Source organism: Bactrocera dorsalis, chromosome 3, assembly GCF_023373825.1.
Source record: "Bactrocera dorsalis isolate Fly_Bdor chromosome 3, ASM2337382v1, whole genome shotgun sequence".
Taxonomy (NCBI): domain Eukaryota; kingdom Metazoa; phylum Arthropoda; class Insecta; order Diptera; family Tephritidae; genus Bactrocera; species Bactrocera dorsalis.
In genome coordinates, this window is record NC_064305.1 from 82,679,861 (window position 1) to 82,700,474 (window position 20,614).

The 20,614-nt window shown below is 31.2% G+C and overlaps 2 protein-coding genes across 2 annotated transcripts; both read left to right on the plus strand.

The window, feature by feature from the left end:
* Nucleotides 1–10,092: 10,092 nt before the first annotated feature.
* LOC105226219 (cytochrome P450 12b1, mitochondrial) lies at nt 10,093–14,929 on the plus strand. Its single transcript, XM_049452355.1, has 6 exons — nt 10,093–10,514; nt 12,868–13,003; nt 13,075–13,321; nt 13,387–13,503; nt 13,567–13,993; nt 14,048–14,929. Exons 1-6 carry the CDS (start codon nt 10,401–10,403, stop codon nt 14,660–14,662), a joined length of 1,656 nt encoding a protein of 551 aa, XP_049308312.1. The 5' UTR covers nt 10,093–10,400; the 3' UTR covers nt 14,663–14,929.
* A 1,062-nt stretch (nt 14,930–15,991) lies between these two features.
* On the plus strand, nt 15,992–19,310 carry LOC105226220 (probable cytochrome P450 12b2, mitochondrial). Its single transcript, XM_011205045.4, has 6 exons — nt 15,992–16,543; nt 17,349–17,457; nt 17,536–17,782; nt 17,847–17,963; nt 18,022–18,451; nt 18,514–19,310. The coding sequence occupies exons 1-6, from the start codon at nt 16,412–16,414 to the stop codon at nt 19,105–19,107; spliced, it is 1,629 nt and encodes a 542-aa protein (XP_011203347.2). The 5' UTR covers nt 15,992–16,411; the 3' UTR covers nt 19,108–19,310.
* The last annotated feature ends 1,304 nt before the right edge of the window (nt 19,311–20,614 follow it).

The following is a 20,614-nucleotide window of genomic DNA, read 5'->3' on the forward strand; positions in this document are numbered from 1 at the left end:
ACGAGTGAGCATGCGAGTGAGCGAACGAATACGAATGAATATGCATAATAATATATATATAAGTATGTGCATGCATGTTGCGAATGTAATAAGAGACCGTTATTTACTTTTTGTGTTGAGCAAAACTGATTTTTACACGTCAAAACGAAATCGCATAAATGCAACAGACACAGACGCAGCAAAAAGTACGAAACCCAAGGCATATATAAATGTTGCAAAATATAATTTATGTGCGCGCCGCACACTTGTCATGGATATAAGCGCAAATACATACATTTTTACATATTTATCAGAAACTTTAAAAGCGTTACATTGAGTGTGAGGTTTAGTGTCTGTAAAGAGAAAGCGTGCGTGTGGATAATTTATGTAACCAGATTTATCAAAATCGAAACATATACATACATATCAAGCAAAACATATCTACAAAATACTTATACTCCTTTGAGACTTCGTCGCAAAAGCAAACATATCAAATTCAAAAGTAAAAAAGAAAATATGAAAATTTATGTGAAAATGTCATACATATCATGAACAAATGCATATATACTATATATACATAGCTACATACATACATATATACAAAACATAGGTATGTATGTGTGTCGGCAAAACTTTAAGCATAAGAAAACCACAAAGCGACAGTAGGCATACAACTTTAATGACTAAATTAATAAACCGAAATATTTCTGTGTACCGAAAATATACAAAAAAATTTTCGCAAATATTACTCGAACAAAACAAACTAAAATAATTATGAAAAAATGAAAAACAAGTGATAATTTTCATTGCAATTACTTATCTGAAAATTTTAATGTATAATTTCGATTACGTAATGCTCAAGCTATTTTTGTTTTGTTGTCATACATATATACACTTTATATTCGAAAAGCCATTTTGCAATTTCATTGAGATAATTGTCCACTTTTGAGTGTGCATTATTGGTCAAAAATGTTCAAACACCAACCTTAATAACGGCATATATGTATTTGGTAATTTGACATACAAAATAGTAAATAATTAACGAAAGGACATTTTCGAATTTTTATTCGTAGTATATGGTCATTTGTTGGTTAATTAAATATTATTATTGGCAACCGAAATAGAATGGGAACCGCAACTGTGTTAATTAGAGCAACATCAGTATAGTAAAATAATTCAAAAAAGTAAGTAATGGTTAAGTTCGGTTGTAATTGAACATTTTATGCGCTCACAAGTTTCAAATATCGAAACCGGCGGCATATTTTTATATCATATATACCATATTAAACTTTGTTGCCTAAGAGTTCAATATTTACTTTTTAACATTACAGTAACTTAAAATATTCAGCTTGGTCATAAAATGAAATTAAATCACTAATATATCCTCGAGCGATTATTTTTTACTAACTTTTAACTTTCGAAGAAGACTAAATGCAGAGTGATAAAAACCATTTTTGACAGCTGTCATTCAAGAAGTCACGAAAACCAACCGCCGACAATACAAACTCTCACATATCGAATGAAAGAACTGTATTTTTGAGCACTTAAAATATCTATTTGTTGAGTAAGTCCCCCTAAAGTTCTGACTTATCGCCGAGTGACTTTTTTTATTCCCTTACGTAGAAAGTTAATGAAGAAATCAACGTTTTTCGACACCTAAACGCATGTTTTTGTAGAAATATTAAACAGAGTTGCAAACAAGCTCCGAAAATTGTTTCAAACATATTCGAAAATGTATAGATCTTAATGAAGAATATTTTAAAAAACAAAAAGACGATTTTAGAAGATTAATATTATTTTTCTCTAAGCCTGAAATATGAAAGGCGACCCTCGTATTAGAGGTTTAGATCGAATTCCGCTGGTAATTCAGAAAACAATTAATTTGATTAATAATTTTTGCACATATTGACATATAAAGTAAATTGTTTAAAACGTATTGGAATGTCGGAAATGACCACATTAGGTATATGGGAGTATTGACTCGATTTAAAGCATTTTTGACCCATGGACATATTACTAACAGAAATATGCCTTTTGAAATGTATTAAATATTTGAAAGATTGATCAATGGCTTCGGTGCAAAGTCCGTCTCAAGCACTGGAGTCCACATAACCAGTCTTTGAGCATTTGAAAAGTTGTAGTACAATTTTGACAATTTTTAGACATGAGCTCGCATACGTTGTGGCACTCTGTAAATGCATATACTATAAAATTAAAAAAATAGATGGCGCTTAAAATTGTTGTATATGAACAATAGGCGTGGTTGTACATCGACTTTCACACTATAGCATAAAAATGTTCGGGTAACGTTGAGTATCAAATTTGTTTCAAATGAATAGAGTAGCTAAGGAAATATAGGATTCCGCCTATAGGTGAACGGTATCACGCTTATTGTCAACCACCCTTACCTATACGACTATTTTCATACAATAACTTCGGACTTTGCTTAAGGGGCTATACCAGTGTAACCCATGAAAAATTTGGCGATTTTCGTGTTTTTTTTTTTTAAGAAAGTTTCGATCGAATGTTTGAAATGTTGAAAATAACAATATAAAATAAATTTGCGCTGTCTTCGGAAGTGCCAAAAAAAGTTGCCCAACTGCTGACATGATTCCGGCCGAATGAGTCGCTGAAACAAAAAAAAATTCTAAATTTTTTTTAAATTTGAAGATATTTCATATACAATGACCTAGGATTTTTGAAAAATATCAAAAATTAGCAAAGTGGCGTAGTTCTGAAAAAATTGTCGCTTTTTAAGTTAAAAAAACGGCCGATAATTTTGAAGTTCAAAACTCTGTTTCTGAATGCCGATTTGTGAGAATTCGCATTGGTTCGAAAAACGTTGATTCAGCCATACAGCCGATTGACTATTGCCTTCAAATTTTTTGGGAAACAACGTTAACTCATACTCTTCAGAATAGAGAATATCTCTTTGTATATGTATATACATATATGTACTTGTATGTATATGGGGTATATAATATTCATTTTTTACTCACAGATTTGGCTAATTGTATGGCTATTTTCCGGCAAAAAAAAAACTGATTTTTTATATTTTAACAAAATTTGTCAAGTGTTTATTATTGCAGTTCTTATAGTGCTGAAGGCATAAAACAATTTCATCTCAGTATGTTCTACATATTTGTATCTAATGAGCGCACGCTGATGAAACAAATATTCAAATATCCATAATCAAGTTAAAAACACCAAATGTAACCCAAAATAATTTTAATATTTTTATATATGCCTGGACATATTGAGTTCCAAAAATTTGTGCTTAAATAATGAAGCTTAAAATTGTGTAATAAAAAACCTTGAAAAGCAATATGAATTATGTAATTTTTTATATAAACCGAAAACTCCAAAATCAAGCGTATTTATTTAGGAACAAAAATATATCGAATATTTTTTTATATAAACCCCAAGATTTTTTTTATAATTTTTTAAAAATAGTGTATTAATTAAAATATAAGAAATTAAATTAAAATATAGCGACATGCATGAGTTAATATTTAAGATTTGTTTTTAGTATAATACACATCCTATTTGATTTTTCAATATTTTTCAAGTAGAAAAAATTGCAAAAACGCAAAAATACATAAACAGATATTATAAGGAGTGAAGAACTTTTTAAGCAACTAAATGTGATTTTCTAGCGAGTAAGTGAGTACGTTTAAAGAAAATTAAAAAATAACTGTATGTATATGTATTTAATTAAATATAGTGTGCATATTCTAAGCAAATGTAAGGTGTGAACTACAAATTTAAAATGTGTTGAGAACAGTTATTAAAAATACATACAAAATGTGTAAAGTGTGGGGAAAAATAAAGAAAGAACGTGTGTGTGTGTGGAAAAATGCGAAATTTAATTCTTATAGAAAATAAAAAAAAATAGTTTAAAAAATATTAGTAAGAATTAATAATTAACTAAGAAATTTACAATTAAATTAAAGACAAACAATTAAGTACCAGAACGTCGCCGAGAAGTATACTGTGTCGAGCAGAGCATTGCGAAAATACATAAATGACTGCAAAATAATACTAAATATTAGCAAGCGCAGCTTAGTAAAATGCATTGCAGTCAAGTCTGCAAATACTTTGAGGCAGCTGCTAGAAAGAAACGCAGTTTATTGCGCTTTCAAGTGAACCAAACCAAAACATATCAAAATTTAGGCTGAATAAAAGGTGTGCATACATTTAGGATTAAACACAAAATCTAAACGAAATTCGTAGCGAAAATATACATACATACATAACTATTTAGAAGTAATGTTCAAATCTAGCGTAGCACAAGACATATATAGCTAAGTTTAAGTTTGGCTTACTTTTTAGGAGATATTCGCTTAGACATAAATATTTTAGAATTATTTGAGGTTATGCTTAGTTTTAGGTATAAATAAATAAGATCTAAAACAACTACTATAAATGAAAGAACAGTGCATGCGGTGACAGTGAAGTGGTGGTAGAGAGGCTGGAGATAGTATTATTAGCTTTTTTTTTGTTTAAAAAGAAAACTCAATACTAATTATTTTAAAATGTAATTACAAAAAGCAAAATGAGATATCAAAATACATAATTCAACAAAAATTACAAAAAAAAAATACAAAATTAAAAAAATAAATATATACATAAATATATTATATTTTCTATACATATATATTTTCATTGTATTTTTTTAATATTTTTTTTATTATTTTTTTATTTTTTTTTTTATTTTCTGGTCACCGGATGCATGCTGATACGTATCTACATATACATACTATACAATTTAGAGCAATTTAGCTTATAGCAGCGTTTATACTCAGCTTTTTTTGAGTGTGTACAATTTGTGACAAGCGAAACATATCAACCATGAAATCGATACATATCAATTGCCAATGGCAGTGAATACCAAACTATGCAAATAAGTACTAATTTATTAACTACATACATAGGTATATGTAACTCTAGCTATAATTAAGTAAATGGCTTAGCATAATTTTTGACTTGAAACTACTTTAAAATGCAGCATATCACTACTTTTAAGTACTAAAAAACGAAAAAGAAAACTAAAAAATAAATATTTCAAATGTCTAGTCCAATCTAATTGTTATAAAAATATTTATTTACATTTTGTGAAAAAAATATATATTTATAAAAAAGTAGTATTATTTTAGTTAGTAAAAAAAAAATGATTAAAAATCACAATTTTTTAACTGTTATTAAATTTAGCAAAACTTTTTTTATTTAATGTTATATGTGTATATGTAAATTTTTTTGTTTTTGTTTTTATTTTTTGTTTTTATTTTATTTTTTTTTGTTGTAGTTTAAAATTTAATATGAAGCATTTCCTGTTAATATTTCAAAATGAAATTAAAAACGGGCAACATGGAAATAGTGAAATTTTTTAGTATGCGTGGTCGGATATAATAAGTTCGAATAATAGAATATTATATATATTTACTAAATAATAAATAATAAAAATATTTTATTTGTAATAACATTTTTTTTTTTCATAAAATGTTTTATTTTTTTATTTATATTTGCGTGGCAGTAAAATGTTCAAAACTTAAATTGTAATCAAATTTGTTTTTCTAATATATTTTGTTTTTGGTTATACAGATGACTCGAAATTTCGTCATTTAATTTAATTTAAATTTGAAATTTTTTATTGAATTTAATTGTGTTTTAATTGGCTTAAATTTTATTTTACTTTGTTTTACTTACTTTTACATTTAATTTTAGCTTTAATTTTAACTATAATTTTGGTTTTAATTTTAATTTTTAATTTTAATTTTAGTTTTAATTTTAATTTTGATTTTAATTTTAATTTTAATTTTAATTTTAATTTTAATTTTAATTTTTAATTTTAGTTTTAATTTTAATTTTAATTTTAGTTTTAATTTTATTTTTATTTTTAATTTTAATTTTAGTTTTAATTTTATTTTTAATTTTAATTTATTTCATTTTACTTTTTATTTCAATTTTATTTTCAATTATATATTAATTTTTGCTTTATTTTAATTAAACAAAAAAACTATAATTTTAATTTAATTTTTTTATGATTTTAATATTTAATTTTACATTCAGTTTTAATTGTACTATTAATTTTACTTTTAATTTGTATCTTTATTTCAATTTTTATTTCAAGATTTAATTTAATTTTGTTATATATGCATTTTAATTTAAATTTTAAAATTAGTTTTAGTTTTAATTTTTATATATTTTATTATTTTTAATTATAATTTTAGTTTTGTTTTAAATTTTCTTTTTAAATTTAAATTATTTTTCTTCGTTTTTTTATATTCTTTATTATTTCAATTCCAAGAATATTTCTTATTTAAATTTTATTTATAATTATAATTTTAATTTTATTTTAATTTTAATTTAATTTTATATTAATTTTTCTTCTCTTTCTGTATTTCAATTTTTGTTTTCAGTTTTCGATTGTATTTCAATTTCCCTATTAATTTCAATTTAATTTTTTTTATAATTTTTTTTAATTAAAATTAATTTTTGTTTTGATTTTTTCAATTTTAATTTAAGCTTTTTTATATTTATTTTTAATTTAAATTAATTTAGTTTGGATTTTAATTGAAATTTATTTATAATGTCCATTTATATTTACAATTTTAATTTTTAAAATCTAAAATAATTTATTTTGTGTTTAATATCAATTAATTTTTTAATTTAATTTTTATTCTAATTTCATTTAATTAAATTTATTTTAATTATATAATTAAAAAAAGTAGTATTAGTGAATTTTGTTGTTACTACATATAAAACATATTTTATTATATACATAAGTGTGTTATTTTATAAAATATATGTATGTACTTACTGTACACTGTATAGAAATGCTCCAAATAAGCCTGCGAAAAATTTTACGTACTTATATTTATTAATATATGATATATATATATATATATAAATATATATACATATATATGAAAATAATTTTGTAGGCGATACAAAATAACCCAACTAATTATATAGACACACAATATATAGAAACAACGAAATTTAATTTTTTATAATTTTTATACATAAATAATGAAATTAGGTAAAGTAAAAAAGATTTTGTAGTGAAAAAATAAAGCAACAAAACAACATGTTGCAAGAGTATTAAAATAATTTAATTCAAATGTGTATATATAAGAAAAGCTAATAACTTTAAGGGCCAGCCTAAAGAAACAGAAAAATAATATAAAAAAACCTCTATTGCAATTATTAATATTCTCTAAATTTATGCTTTTGTTAAAAACTCTTTGCTTGCAACTGAAACTTTCTTTTCTAAAGCATGAAAAATATATAAAATAACTGTAAACGCAAAATAATATAAGGCCATTGGAAACTAAGTAACATTTATGAGCATTCTCAAAAAATAAAAAGCAAAATATAAATATAAAAATTGGTGTGGAAAATCTTCAACGTTTTAAGTATTAAATACAACTCAAAAACTTTAAATGTACTTAACTTGAACTTCAATCTAATAATAAATCCGCTGAAAGCTAGTTACTAAAACTAATTCAACAAAAATTAAATAATGAAACACTTTTTCTTTCCTAAAATAGCATAATCACAAATACATACTCACATCTGTACATACAGCCACACATATATGTACTTAACCAAGAATTTTAAGGCGAATCTAAGAAATCTAATAAATCTAGACAATGTATGTCTGTATGTGTGTTTTTCTCATATAATCGTATAAAGCTGAATGTTTCTTCGAGTAAGATTTTTTTCATATTCAAGCAAAACTTAATTAAGCATGCGTAAAATCTAAACTGTTATGTACCTAAGATAAAAAGGCAACAACAAAACCAAAACAAAAATTAATATAAAACAAAATAAGTTAAACAAGAAATGTGTAAAAAAACATATATACATACTATTAAAGATTCCTTGCATTGATTCTCTTAACTTTAACAAAACAATTTCAACGTCTAACGTTAGTTTAGCGCATATCAGAAAATTATTTAAAATTAAAAACAAAACAAAAATTAATAGTAAACAATAAAAACATGCAAATATATATTAAAAACTCTAAGAAAGTAATTACGAATGGCGAATAAATGTAATTTAAATTGTATGAAAATTAAGTGTGAATTTATTTTACTGAGGTGAAAATTTCCTACAGGTAAGAAAAGAAGGAAAGTTGAAAATAAAGCCGATGTTCCCATTGGAAATACGTATATTAACATTTTTAATGAATTAATTGTTTTCAATGTTTTTTTTTTTTTTTTAAGTTGGAACTTTTATACATAATATTTTTGAAAAATAATAACTTCGAATACTTTAAAAATAGTTTTAGAAATTCTAGAAATTATGAGAACCAACAAAAAACTTCGGCTGCCTTGAAGCTATAATAACCTTTACAGCTATTCTTTTTGTATTTTGAAAAGGTATAATAATAAAAAATATAAACAGAGTTTTACGCTTCAACCGACTCAACTCGTCACCCTGTTTATTTATATATATCATTTATGGAGTCTTTCACGATTCATTTTGGGTGTAACAAGCATCTTGGCAAACTTTATGTACCCTGTTCAGAGCATAAAAATCAATTTCAGTGTTAATATCAAAGTAATAAAATTCTTACTTAGCTACAGTACGCACTAAAAATCGTGCAAAATTCACTCCGTACAAAAGTTGCTGTTTTGCTTTTGTGAACTGTACAAACAAATTTTTAGTGACTTTGAAGCACTCTGTATTAGGTTGGAAACTTTGCTGTAAGCTGCCTGTATTTGCTGATATTGTTCGCTGTATATATTAGAAGCTGCCTTTCGGTACCAACAGACTGTACGAATGAATTTTAGTGAGAGAATTCGCTTCGTACTGTGCGGAAAGCGACTTTATATGCAGTGAACGGCAAAATAAACGCTAATTTAAGAAATTGGTTATTATTTTACACGAAACAGAAGGTATCTCAGATTGGCAAATTAATAGAATGTACTACCTGCTTGTACGACTAACAATACATAAATGAAATGTAAAAAAAAAACTTTTTAAAAGAAATACACCAAAAACACGATCAGCTGTGAATGTGAGTATAATATTTTAATCCCGAATTTTCGGGACTGAAATTCGGGATCCCGAATTTTGTAAATTTTAATGTAGTGCACAAAAAATGTAGTTCTCGAATTCTACAACTACAATATTTTAATCCCGAATTATCGGGATTGAAATTCGGGATCCCGAAATTTTGCAGTTTTTTAATTAAATGCGTAGAAAAATTAGTATTAATTTTTTTTTATCAAAAAGAAATTAGCAACAACAACAATAGTTGAAAAGCAAATTATTTAATGATAAGAAAAGTTTATGCTTTGCGTTTTACTTGCGGAATACCGTTAGAAATATTTCTTGACAAGTGCTTGACGTTCATGGTCTGACATGATAATTTCTTTGTGCTAAATATTTTTCTCAGGGGCACTCCTTTTATTTTGAACACAGCTGTACATAAAAAGCTTAATCTGCAGTGAAAACGAGAACAATATAATAATCCCGAATTTTCGTGATTGAGATTCGGGATCCCGAATTTCGTAAACTTTAGTTTAGTACACAAAAAATGTAGCCTTAGAATTCTACAACAACAACATCACGAAGATATTTAGCTCGTAATCCTTAAATGAAGAAGCATACGTAAAGCTTAATCTTTTGTGAAAATAAGTATATCATTTTAATGCCGAATTTTCGGGATTGAAATTTACCGAATTTTTTAAATTTCAATTTAGTAAAAAAAATACAAAAGGAATTCGCAGTTATTTAAGTAACTTGCAGATTTTTATTTTTTAGAGAAAAAAATCTACAAAACAACATCCCGGAGATATTTAGCCCGATATTTAGCTTATAGACTGAAAATACTAAGAAGGGCAAATAAGTAGTATATTTTGATTAAAATTTCTAGCTTACTCGATTTTTTTTTACTTTTTGGCGCCCTATAAATCGACTCGCTCTAATATACTTGAATACCCTTCTCCAGCCCAACCGACGCGGGGAGCGCCATCCGTTTACTTATGGAATTAGCCTAGTATTGAAGGAGTGTGCTTTAAGTACGCTACACTCATATATACATACATATGTATTTTTATTATTTTTCGTATTTGATTATTTCATTTAATTTCTTTCAGTGTTACTTCCTTGTGCATTTCTTTATTACTTATCTCTCCCCAAATGCGTTTTGACAAAAATTTCGATTACATTCTTTGTGTTTCGCTTAAAATTTAAACCATGATATCAATTAAATACCGGCATTACAGCAGCTTGAATATTCAGTAACGCTGCGCGTTTCGCCGACTTCAGTGCTGCACCGGCCTTGCATTAATTGTTCACTTCAATTTTTGGCTATTCCATATTCACCGGCAAAAAATAAAACACAAATAATAAAAAAGCAATAAGTAAATAAAAAAGCGTGCACTAAAAGTAAGTATCAAAACAAAATGTGGAAGATGCTATGCGCAGTCAAGAAAACCGGTCCTGGGCTCGCTCGACTTCCACAGCTGAGCTGTGCCGCACAGCAAGCGCACCAGCGGCGTACCGGCTTTTCAAGTGCGGTGAGTGCTACCAAAATCTACTATATTTAGGCAGAATGTTTTCAAACAAGTGAGGTGGATTTGGAATATTAAGTAAATAAAACGCAAATTGGTTAAAAAAATATAAAAAATTGTAATAATTTTTGAAACCAAGTGAAATTTTATAATTTTCTACACTTTGTAAATGTAAAGATTAACACTTGTAAACGCAAGAAATGAGACATTCAGCCTTCTTTTTCGCAAATACAATTTAAATTTTTCCTAATATAATTATTGCCTACATAAAAAATTACAAAAACATGGATCTTATGAATAAAATTTAAAAGAGATCATATAAATCCATATCGTACAAACGTGTGTGATTTTTAAATAAATATATGTATATATGTAACTCAATAAATATTCTGAGTGCAGTGAACTAAAGTGACGACATTGTTGTTTTTGTTTGTATCTGTATTATATACTTCTTTGCATATTTTATTTTGTTCTGAAAATATATCACGCGTTTATAAATATTACGATATGATTAAAAAAGAAAACAAATTCAACCGTAATCAATTTTTACATATGGATATGTATGTAATCCGGGATAAGCAGATAAAATCATAAAAAATATACTTTTTTGGGTAAAGAATCGTAGAGCGCTGATTTCGGTTTATTGTTTATTGTAGATGCTAAGCAGTGTTCCAATGCATAAATAATTATATACTTATATAATTTATGAATCAGTCAGAATTCTGATAAACATCGCGAACTACCATAAAGCAGCTTTTATAAAGTATACCATGATAAATATCATGAGAGCAGAAAATCTTTCTTTTTTCATTGCAGTTCAGTTAATCTTTCCAATAATAATTGAGATCTTATAATGTCACCTACATTATGACAAAAATGAGATGAAGAAAGGGTTTCGCAATGAACTAACTGCCTTGAGCAAAGTTTATCTTGCCACAATCATAGTAGTTCGTACTGATTACCACGCAATAGGCGTTCTTGTGGTAGGGCTGAAAATCATTTCGTACGTCAAAGTGATATGGAAGAGGGGTGAGCTGGAAACGTCCGGGCACTTTCTTTTCCATTACTCAGCCTTTGCACAACTGAGGCTGAAATATCTTGGTAGTCTTACCGTCAGCGAATCAGAAGACATAGCCGAAACTGACATTAGCCATCTCAAATTTGTTTGAGCCTGTCGCAGCTGATTTGTCGCTTCGTCGATTTGTAAGAGTCTTGTGATCCAGTATATATGTATGTAGGTGTTTTTAGGTACAAAAATGAACCGACTTTCTGAGCTGTTCAAGTAAGATTCTACTCTGGATCGACCCCTTAACCTAACATAACCATCTGTCTGTATAAAATATAACTTTAGAAAATATTAAGAAATCTTCGTGATACTTGACAACTGTTATTTCTGCCATCTGAAGTTATGTCAAGAATAGTCAAACATTTCAGCTTCTTATACCACAATAAGAGAAAAGGGTAATAAACGATGATCTATCTATCTTATAACGTCATTATTCGATATTACCAAAAATAGCTACCGAAAAAATCATTTTAGATACATAAAAAAATTAGGAAGGAGCTATCGATAAGTGTAAGGTACTTTTCAGGTACCTCAAATTTTCTGTTAGGAAATATATGAATCTACATTGTGACAAAAAATTATTCATCAATATATATTTTGTCGCCTTTAAATCCCCACTAGATCTAATACACTTAAACCAAAGATTTATTCAGTCCTCGAAACCTTTTTGGGATGGCCTTCAGCTCATTCAGCGAATTTTGTTTTATCTCTTCGAAGGACTGAAAATGGGTTCCATGAAGCGGCAATTTTAGTTTGGGGAATAAGAAAAAAATCACACGGTGCTAAATCTGGTGAATACGGCGATTAATCGATGGTACTCGTATTCATTGCGGTTTTGGTATTAAATTCAGTCTCAATCATTGCTTAATGCGATGGTACATTATCATCGTATAGAATCCATGAATTGTTCTTCCACAATTCCGGCCGTTTTAGATGGCTGTTCTCACGCAAACATCTCAATAAAGCTAAATAGAACTCATTATTGACCGTCTGTTTCTTCGGAAAAAATCGTGATGTACCAAATTACGAATATAAGAAAAAAACGATGGGCATTTTGAGCAGCTTTGGTGTGATTTTTTAGTTTCGACTCGTTTTTCCCCCCATTCCGATGATTATTGATTGTTTGCATGTCAAACTCATAAATCCATGTCTCATTGGCAGTAATAACGCTTTTCATGAATGTGAAGATCAACACTCTGCTAATATAAGGTCTACAGATATAAAATTTAATATTAGCAGAATTCCAACCTTTTAAGTACAATATTAATTTAATGATACTAAATACAATTCTAGACCGAAGAACAGCTTAAAGAACTCATCGATGAAAATGCACCCGAACGCACAGATACAGAATGGTTGAATGCTCAAGATTACAGCGCGATTCCCGGCCCCTCTAAGTACAAGTTTTTCCGCGATTTTCTGCCTGGTGGTAAGTACCTTCATTGAACTCATGCAATACTCTACGAATAAAATTTAAAAAATATTAATTTTCTTTTTAAGGTGAATTCTATAATATCAACTATATAGATATGCATAAAAAGCTGCACGGCCGTTATGGAGACATATTTCTATTGAAGGGTATGTTTGGTCGTCCCGATACGTTATTCACCTACAATGCAGACGATTTTGAAGTGGTCTATCGCAATGAAGGCATCTGGCCGATACGTGTGGCTTTAATGAGTTTCGATTACTATCGCAAAGTGAAGCGTGTAGACTTCTTTAAGGGCCGCAGTGGACTTGTGACTGAGTAAAAAGCGATTTTTAGTTATTACTGATCCTTTTTATATATAAACATATATACATATCTTTTAGGCATGGACGCAGTTGGGGTGATATGCGTAATAAAGTGAACCCAGTTATGATGAAATCGGCTAGCATACGCGGGGATCTGCCGGAAATAGATAAAATTACCTTGCGATTTGTGGAAAGGTGAGCGCTATAACTTAATTATTATTTTCGTCATAAACGTTTTTCCAATATCATCAACTTTAGGCTTGAAACGCTGCGCGATCCGATCACTGGTCTTTTGAAAAACGATTTTCATATTGAACTTAAAAAATGGGCGTTTGAGTCGGTCACCTATATCGCGCTAAATAAACGCCTAAATATGTCCAGTGAAAATGCCAACAAAGAAGCAGCGGTTTTGGCTCAAAATTTAGCTGATTGTTTTAATCTCAGTTTTCTCTACGACATGAGACCCTCCGTGTGGAAGTACTTCGAAACGCCGGGTTTCAAAAAATTAATGCGCGCCTACAATAGCATCACAGAGATCACCTATAAGTATGTACTCGAGGCAATGCACCGCTTTGAAAGTGAAGGCAAAACGGAAGCGAAGAGCGTGCTGGAGAAACTCTTGCTTATCGATACACACTACGCAATGTTGATGAGCATCGATTCATTGACCTCCGGCATGGACACGGTGCGCTCAAGTAGCATAGATATTTAATTATATTAATAACACATTTATTTGCAGACTGCCTCCACCTTTATTACAACGTTGTATCACATTGCGCGAAATCCGGAAAAGCAACGTGCCTTACGTCGTGAACTAATGCAAATTATGCCCGATCCACAGACACCCTTAACCGTTGAGAATACCAAGAACATGCCATATTTACGTGCCTGCATCAAAGAAGCGCAGCGCATAACACCCATAGCGCCGGGTAATCTGCGCACGTTGCCAAAAGATGTTGTGCTCTCCGGTTATCGTATACCGCGCGGCACCTCGGTGCACCTCGGCAATATGACGCTCTGCAATAGTGAGCAGTTTTATCCGCGTTATAAGGAATTCATACCCGAACGTTGGCTGAAATCGGGTGAGAGTGCTTGTCCGGAATTGCGCAGCAGCAATCCATTCATTTATGCGCCCTTCGGCTTCGGTCCACGCACTTGTGTTGGCAAGCGTATAGCCGAAATGGAGATGGAAACCTTGATGGCGCGTCTGGTGCGTTTGTATAAGATTAGCTGGGCCTCACCGGATGAAATGCAGTATGTAAGCAATCTCATTTTGGCACCTAAGGCCCCGGTGAAGTTCAGATTTATGCCAATCGAAGAGGAGGACTGTGCTATTGGTAGTTTCTCTGTATAAGTGATTCTTCTTTTTTTTAAGTAATATTCATGTTAAGAATTTGTGAATTTGTAATTGATGTGCTGTTATATTGGAGTTGTATGAAAATGTATTTGTTATGTAAAAGTAAATGTTTATGTTGACAGGAAGAACTTACTGAGTTCATTTATCAAAATCATGCTTTTAAGTAATGTTTCACAAATGTTTGGTTGACATGTAGATTATTTGTACTTTTTAAATGACTATATAATAATTGACGTCATCACTTTTAACTTCGAAATGAAATAATCATGTTTTTGTTTGATTTTGCTCAGGTTTACTCGTCCGATCAATACATTCACGTTTCTCTATAACTTATTGAAAATGCAAAATTCAATTTTGCCTGAAATATATGTCTAGATGTCACAAAATTTTTCAGCTAGACTCAATACTAATACTTTATTTTTTAAAATTTTATATTTTAATATTGTTGCCAAAAACTTAGCAGTATTATATAGATTATGTATGTTTTATAAATAGTTTCGGGCAAGAGACCGCCCGGCTGGCTCAAACCCAGTTGTTGACTACTTTTTTACAGCAATGGGTTTATATGTCAGAGGTAATGCACCGAAAACTCACCTCCAAGGCGTCAATCGTCTTGATCTTATCTACCAAGAAACCGAAACAACAGCGTTTTTAAATCGCACGATCTTGGAGACCACGCCACAGATTCACCACGTGAGATAATGGTCTCAACGAAAGTTTCTTTCAATGTACTCTAGGATCAGGGGATCGCAGTAGCAAATTGCACTCATGGCTTTTTGAAAAAGTTGGCGTGATCCCGCCCTTTAATAAGTTTAATGTACACTAAACTACTAAAGCTACAACAACCAAAATCACTAATGAAAAAAAATTACACAAAAAATAAAAAAAAAACTGTAAAAATGAGTGAAATCGGAAGATAACCCTGAACCTTCATATACTTTATATACAGATTTTTGAAGTTCTGGGTAACTTTATACCGCCGGGACGATATACCGGGTGACTTTTTCTCCATGTGATTGGTGATTGTATGTGAGGTACCTTAATGAAACCTAGGAGACATTTTGTTAGTATGTGTCATGTTAATAATATTTAGTAAGTATTGGCAAAATAAATGAAATCGGGTCTATACTGTCAAAACTGCTGCATACAGCATATAATGATTTTCGGGTTTCTCACAAAAGTTTTGTCGGATATGTCGGTCTGTGTATAAGATATAGAGAATACATGGCTGTATAAAATTTCTTGATTTCGATCCTCTGGTTTGCTTTTTACACCTTAAGGTATTTTCCTGGCTTTGATCTGTGTAAGTTGCAAGAGTATAAAATAATCCATTGCACACGAACTTATCCCTTGCTTACTTGTAATTTTTGTCACTTAAAATGACCACTGCTCTCCAATGCCGATTCTCATGCTTCGTCATTCTCAGTGCATATTGCACAAATTTTGTATACTTCTTTACTTTCTCCTTGAATTTAAGTAGCGCAAAAACTTTTACTTAAACTGTATGTGATCCAGCCGAAGAGTTCAGTGCCACTGCAACCACGGACGACTTCATATCAACTTCGGTGGCGCCTTGCCTGCATTGTAACTTATTCTGAGGTGCTAAAAAAGAAGAAACAAATATTAAAGTGTGTGTACTGTGTGAAAATTATTGGTCTCAACAATATAAATAATAAGTAAACAAAAAGCAAAAGTACGCCTCTATTTATATAAAAGACAAAGCAAATAAAACCAAAAGCTTAAAAAATGTTACGCGGTCGATTTCAACCCTTCTGTCGCTACATGCAACAGCCGCTTAGCGCTATACAACAACTGCGTCTGGCGCCCGTCGCGCATTGGCGGCCATTGACTACACGCAGTGCATCGTTGGAGCAGCAGGTAAGTGCTGATTTGGGTGCAGCTGCACTCATAATTTTGCAGAAATTTGTGGAGCACAGGCAAAAGCTGTCGTACACGTCTTATCAGCTGATGGCAATGCGAATTAAATGTCTGTGCGTGCGTAACTGAGTTTTTATGCACACATTGCAATTGAGTAGTGTAGCGGGAGCATTGAACTTGCTTTTGCTCATTTTTTCCAGTCAGTAAAGAAAGCTTTGTTTTCATTCTTTCATATTGTGTATATTCTGCCAAAAATATTTTCGGGCATACAATTAGCCGATCTTTTATGCAGATATTATGTCTTTTCAAGGTCTAAAATAAGAATTGGTCGCTCTTACTTAAATTAACATTTAGACACAGTAAATCGTGCTTAAATGGCTCACCGAAAAATCCAATTTTTTTAGCTGAATGGGCGGGTTAGGTACTTAAAAATGCTAATACATACAGGTTTTGTACGGAATGTAATAGGACTGAGTCCATTTAACAAAATTTATTGAGCCAATTCTTATAATTCTTGAAAAACTTTCAAAATAGGCTCCTCCTGCGTCGATGTAGCGCTGCCAGCGCGATAACTAAAAAAAAATAATAAATTATTAGAAAGGTCAGAAGTATTGCTTAGCACTCACCAAAGGCCAAAAATAACCTCGATAAAACCGAGATTCCGCTTACATACCTTACCGTTTCGTCCCACTAACTCTGTTGGTTTCATAAAAAACTGTTTAAATTTTAGAAAAATTTTTATTTTAAACTTATTTCGTGTCTGCTATTGAAAACTATCTTTGGGATCTCTTTTGAAATATTTCAGCATCAACTGACAGAAAAAACAAATGAAGAAGAATGGGCGAATGCCAAGGAATACAAGGAAATACCAGGACCATCTAGTATCGGACTAATGATGGACTTTATGCCAGGCGGTAAAATTTATAATAACTAAAGTTTAATAAGTATATGAATTTAGTTACATGTATGTACATATATTACTTTTTCTAAAGGTAAATTGTATGGCGCGAATTTTTTGAAAATGTATAACACGCTACGCGAACGTCATGGTGACATTTTCGTCATAAGTGGTTCATTTGGACGTTCAGATCTGATTTGCACTTACAACCCAATCGATTTTGAAAAAGTATTTCGAACTGAAGGTGTTTGGCCAATACGCAAGGGTATTGAGAGCATTAGATATTATAGAGAGATACAAAATCCCGATGCCTACGGTGGTGTATGGGGTTTAGTGGGAGAGTAAGTAGTTATTGAGGAAGTAAAATTCATATGGCTGCTAATAACAATTTGTTAAATTATCAAGGCAAGGCGAGCGCTGGTTCAATATACGTCAAAAGGTCAATCCCATAATGATGAAGGTACAAAACATACGTGAGGTATTACCGGAAATTGACACAATTTCAATGGAGTTGGTGGATAAGTGAGTTTTATTATATTTATTGGCGAAAAAAATATTTCTCATTTATTTCTTTCTATAGAATCGCTAGCATACGTGATACTGAGACCGGCCAGCTCACCACAGACTTGCTCACGGAGCTGCGCATGTGGTCATTTGAGTCCATTTGCTATGTGACGCTTAACTCGCGCCTCCATCTCATCACCGGCAAGGCTGATGCGGACGCATTACGCATGTCTGAGGCCATGTCGGAGTTTATGCAGTACACTTTCGATCACGATATAGCGCCTTCTATTTGGCGTTACTATCACACGCCCAGTTTTAAGCGCCTTATGCGCTTACACGAAGAACTCACGGAGATCACAAGAAAGTTTGTGGATACAGCGCTGCAGCGCATCGAAGCGGAGGGCAATAAAGTCGCGAGAAAATCTGTGTTTGAGAAACTTTTAGGCCTCGATAGGAATATAGCGGTAGTGATGGCCATCGATATGTTATTTGGCGGCTTGGACACGGTAAAATTAATCGTCGTTTAGTGAGATTTTTCAATATTTTGACGTTTTTTTTTAATTTTTAGACGTCCTCCACAGCGTTAACTGCGCTATATTTTCTGGCAAAAAATCCAGATAAACAGGATATTTTACGTGAGGAGCTAAGGACACTACTTCCGGAACACAAATCACCACTGAATGCTCAAAATTTCAACAACTTTCCCTATCTACGTGCCTGCATTAAAGAGTCGATGCGCATAATGCCCATCGTCTCGGGTACTATGCGTCAAACTGGTCGTGATCTGGTGCTCTCCGGCTATAAGGTGCCGAAGGGTACCGCCGTGCATATGAGAAATATGGAACTCTGCAATTCGGAAATGTTCTTTCCACGCTGCAATGAATACCTACCGGAGCGTTGGTTGAAAACGCCCAAAAATGTGTCAAACCCTGTTGAAGAGGTTAAATCGCAGAATCCATTCGTTTATTTGCCTTTCGGTTTTGGACCGCGTACATGCATTGGTAAACGTCTAGCCGATTTGGAAATGGAAGTGCTGTTGGCACGCTTGTTGCGTAAATATAAAATCTCCTGGACCGATGAGCAAAATGAAATGCAATATAAGAGTAATCTAATTCTAACGCCTTACGGGGAAATGAAATTTAAATTTGAGGAGGTGCAGTAGTTGTTATTATTATGATCTGAAGTGTGTACATTTTAAAGCGGATACATACATAGATATATGTACAATGTAAAATTGTAGGACTTTAATAAAATATTATACAAAATGGCTTACAAATTTACTCATTATCAAAGAACAAACTGTAAACATTACCTATACTCTTCGGCAATCTTACTAAAAGAAACAGATACAATCAACAATTATAAATATTGGGTAGTCGAAAAAGTTCTTTCGTATTTTGTCAATAGATGTCGTATATCTCCAGTGCTACCAATCACATTGTGTCATACCATAAAGTGTTGGAAAGGTGAGACTTTAGGCTTCACTAAACCGAAACAAAAATAAATTCGGGGAAGTTGAAAAACAGTTACAGCTGTTCAAAAATGAGTGAAAATAATAAAGAAATTCGTTGAATATGCCCTTTTTTTGGTTGTTTACAAACATACAACGCTACTCCCAACACAAGCATTCTAGCGCTTAATCCAATTTTCACATACACTTTTTATAACCCTCGTCTGGAATGATCTTCTTTGGAGCGCCAATCACTAAATTGTTGAACAATTTATCTTATATACGTACTCATAAACCCACGATGAGATGTGGTCTCATCTCCAGTAATAATGCATTGAATGACATCTCGCATGAGGCAAGTTTTCGATGATCTCATGAACTTGGCTGAATGCTCTGGTCAAATACATATATTTATGTTCGTGATAAACACCACTGCAATATTTTCAATGATTCCGTAGGCGTGGTTGTATCAATGTATTGTCACCAAGTCAACACGTGTAATTTGAAGGCAGATATCACGAACCAATGGAAATACAGGGTTTTCCAATAAAAATGATATGATTCTTTAAAAAAAGAAAACACACTAATTGTTAAGGAAGTACAAATGATTCTTATTTATTGCGAAGAACAAACGCTACAATTAAGTTCTGAATATAACATTATTCAAAAGGCCACCACGACTTCTTTTGCAAGCACGAAATCGTTGAACACAATTTTCGAGTACTTTTTCCACTAAGGCAAGTCGTATGTCATGTATAGCCTGATAGCATGTCCAATATTGACGTTTTAAGTTTGAAAAGAATCTGGCTTATTGCTAAAGAGCAATGATTTCAAATAACCGCACAAAAAATTATTTTGTGGTATTAAATCACAAGTTTTTGAAGTCCATTCAATGTCACAATTTCTTGAATAAACCGAATCTCCAAAATTTTCTCGCAATAATTCGGTTATTGCACATGCTGTGTGGCTTCTTCTGTCAATTTCTTCCAATTGCTACCATAAAAACTTGGTTATCATCTATACCGCTCTCCGGTATCACCAGCTTCATTTCGAAAAAAGTGCGATCCGATGTTGCCACTAGACTAATAACCACACCAAACTGTCAATTTAAGTGAATGTAATGTTTGTTCATGAATAACTTATGGGTTTTCTTCACGGCAAAATCGACAGTTTTATTTATTAATAGCAATACTCAGATGAAAATGAGTCTCATCGAAAA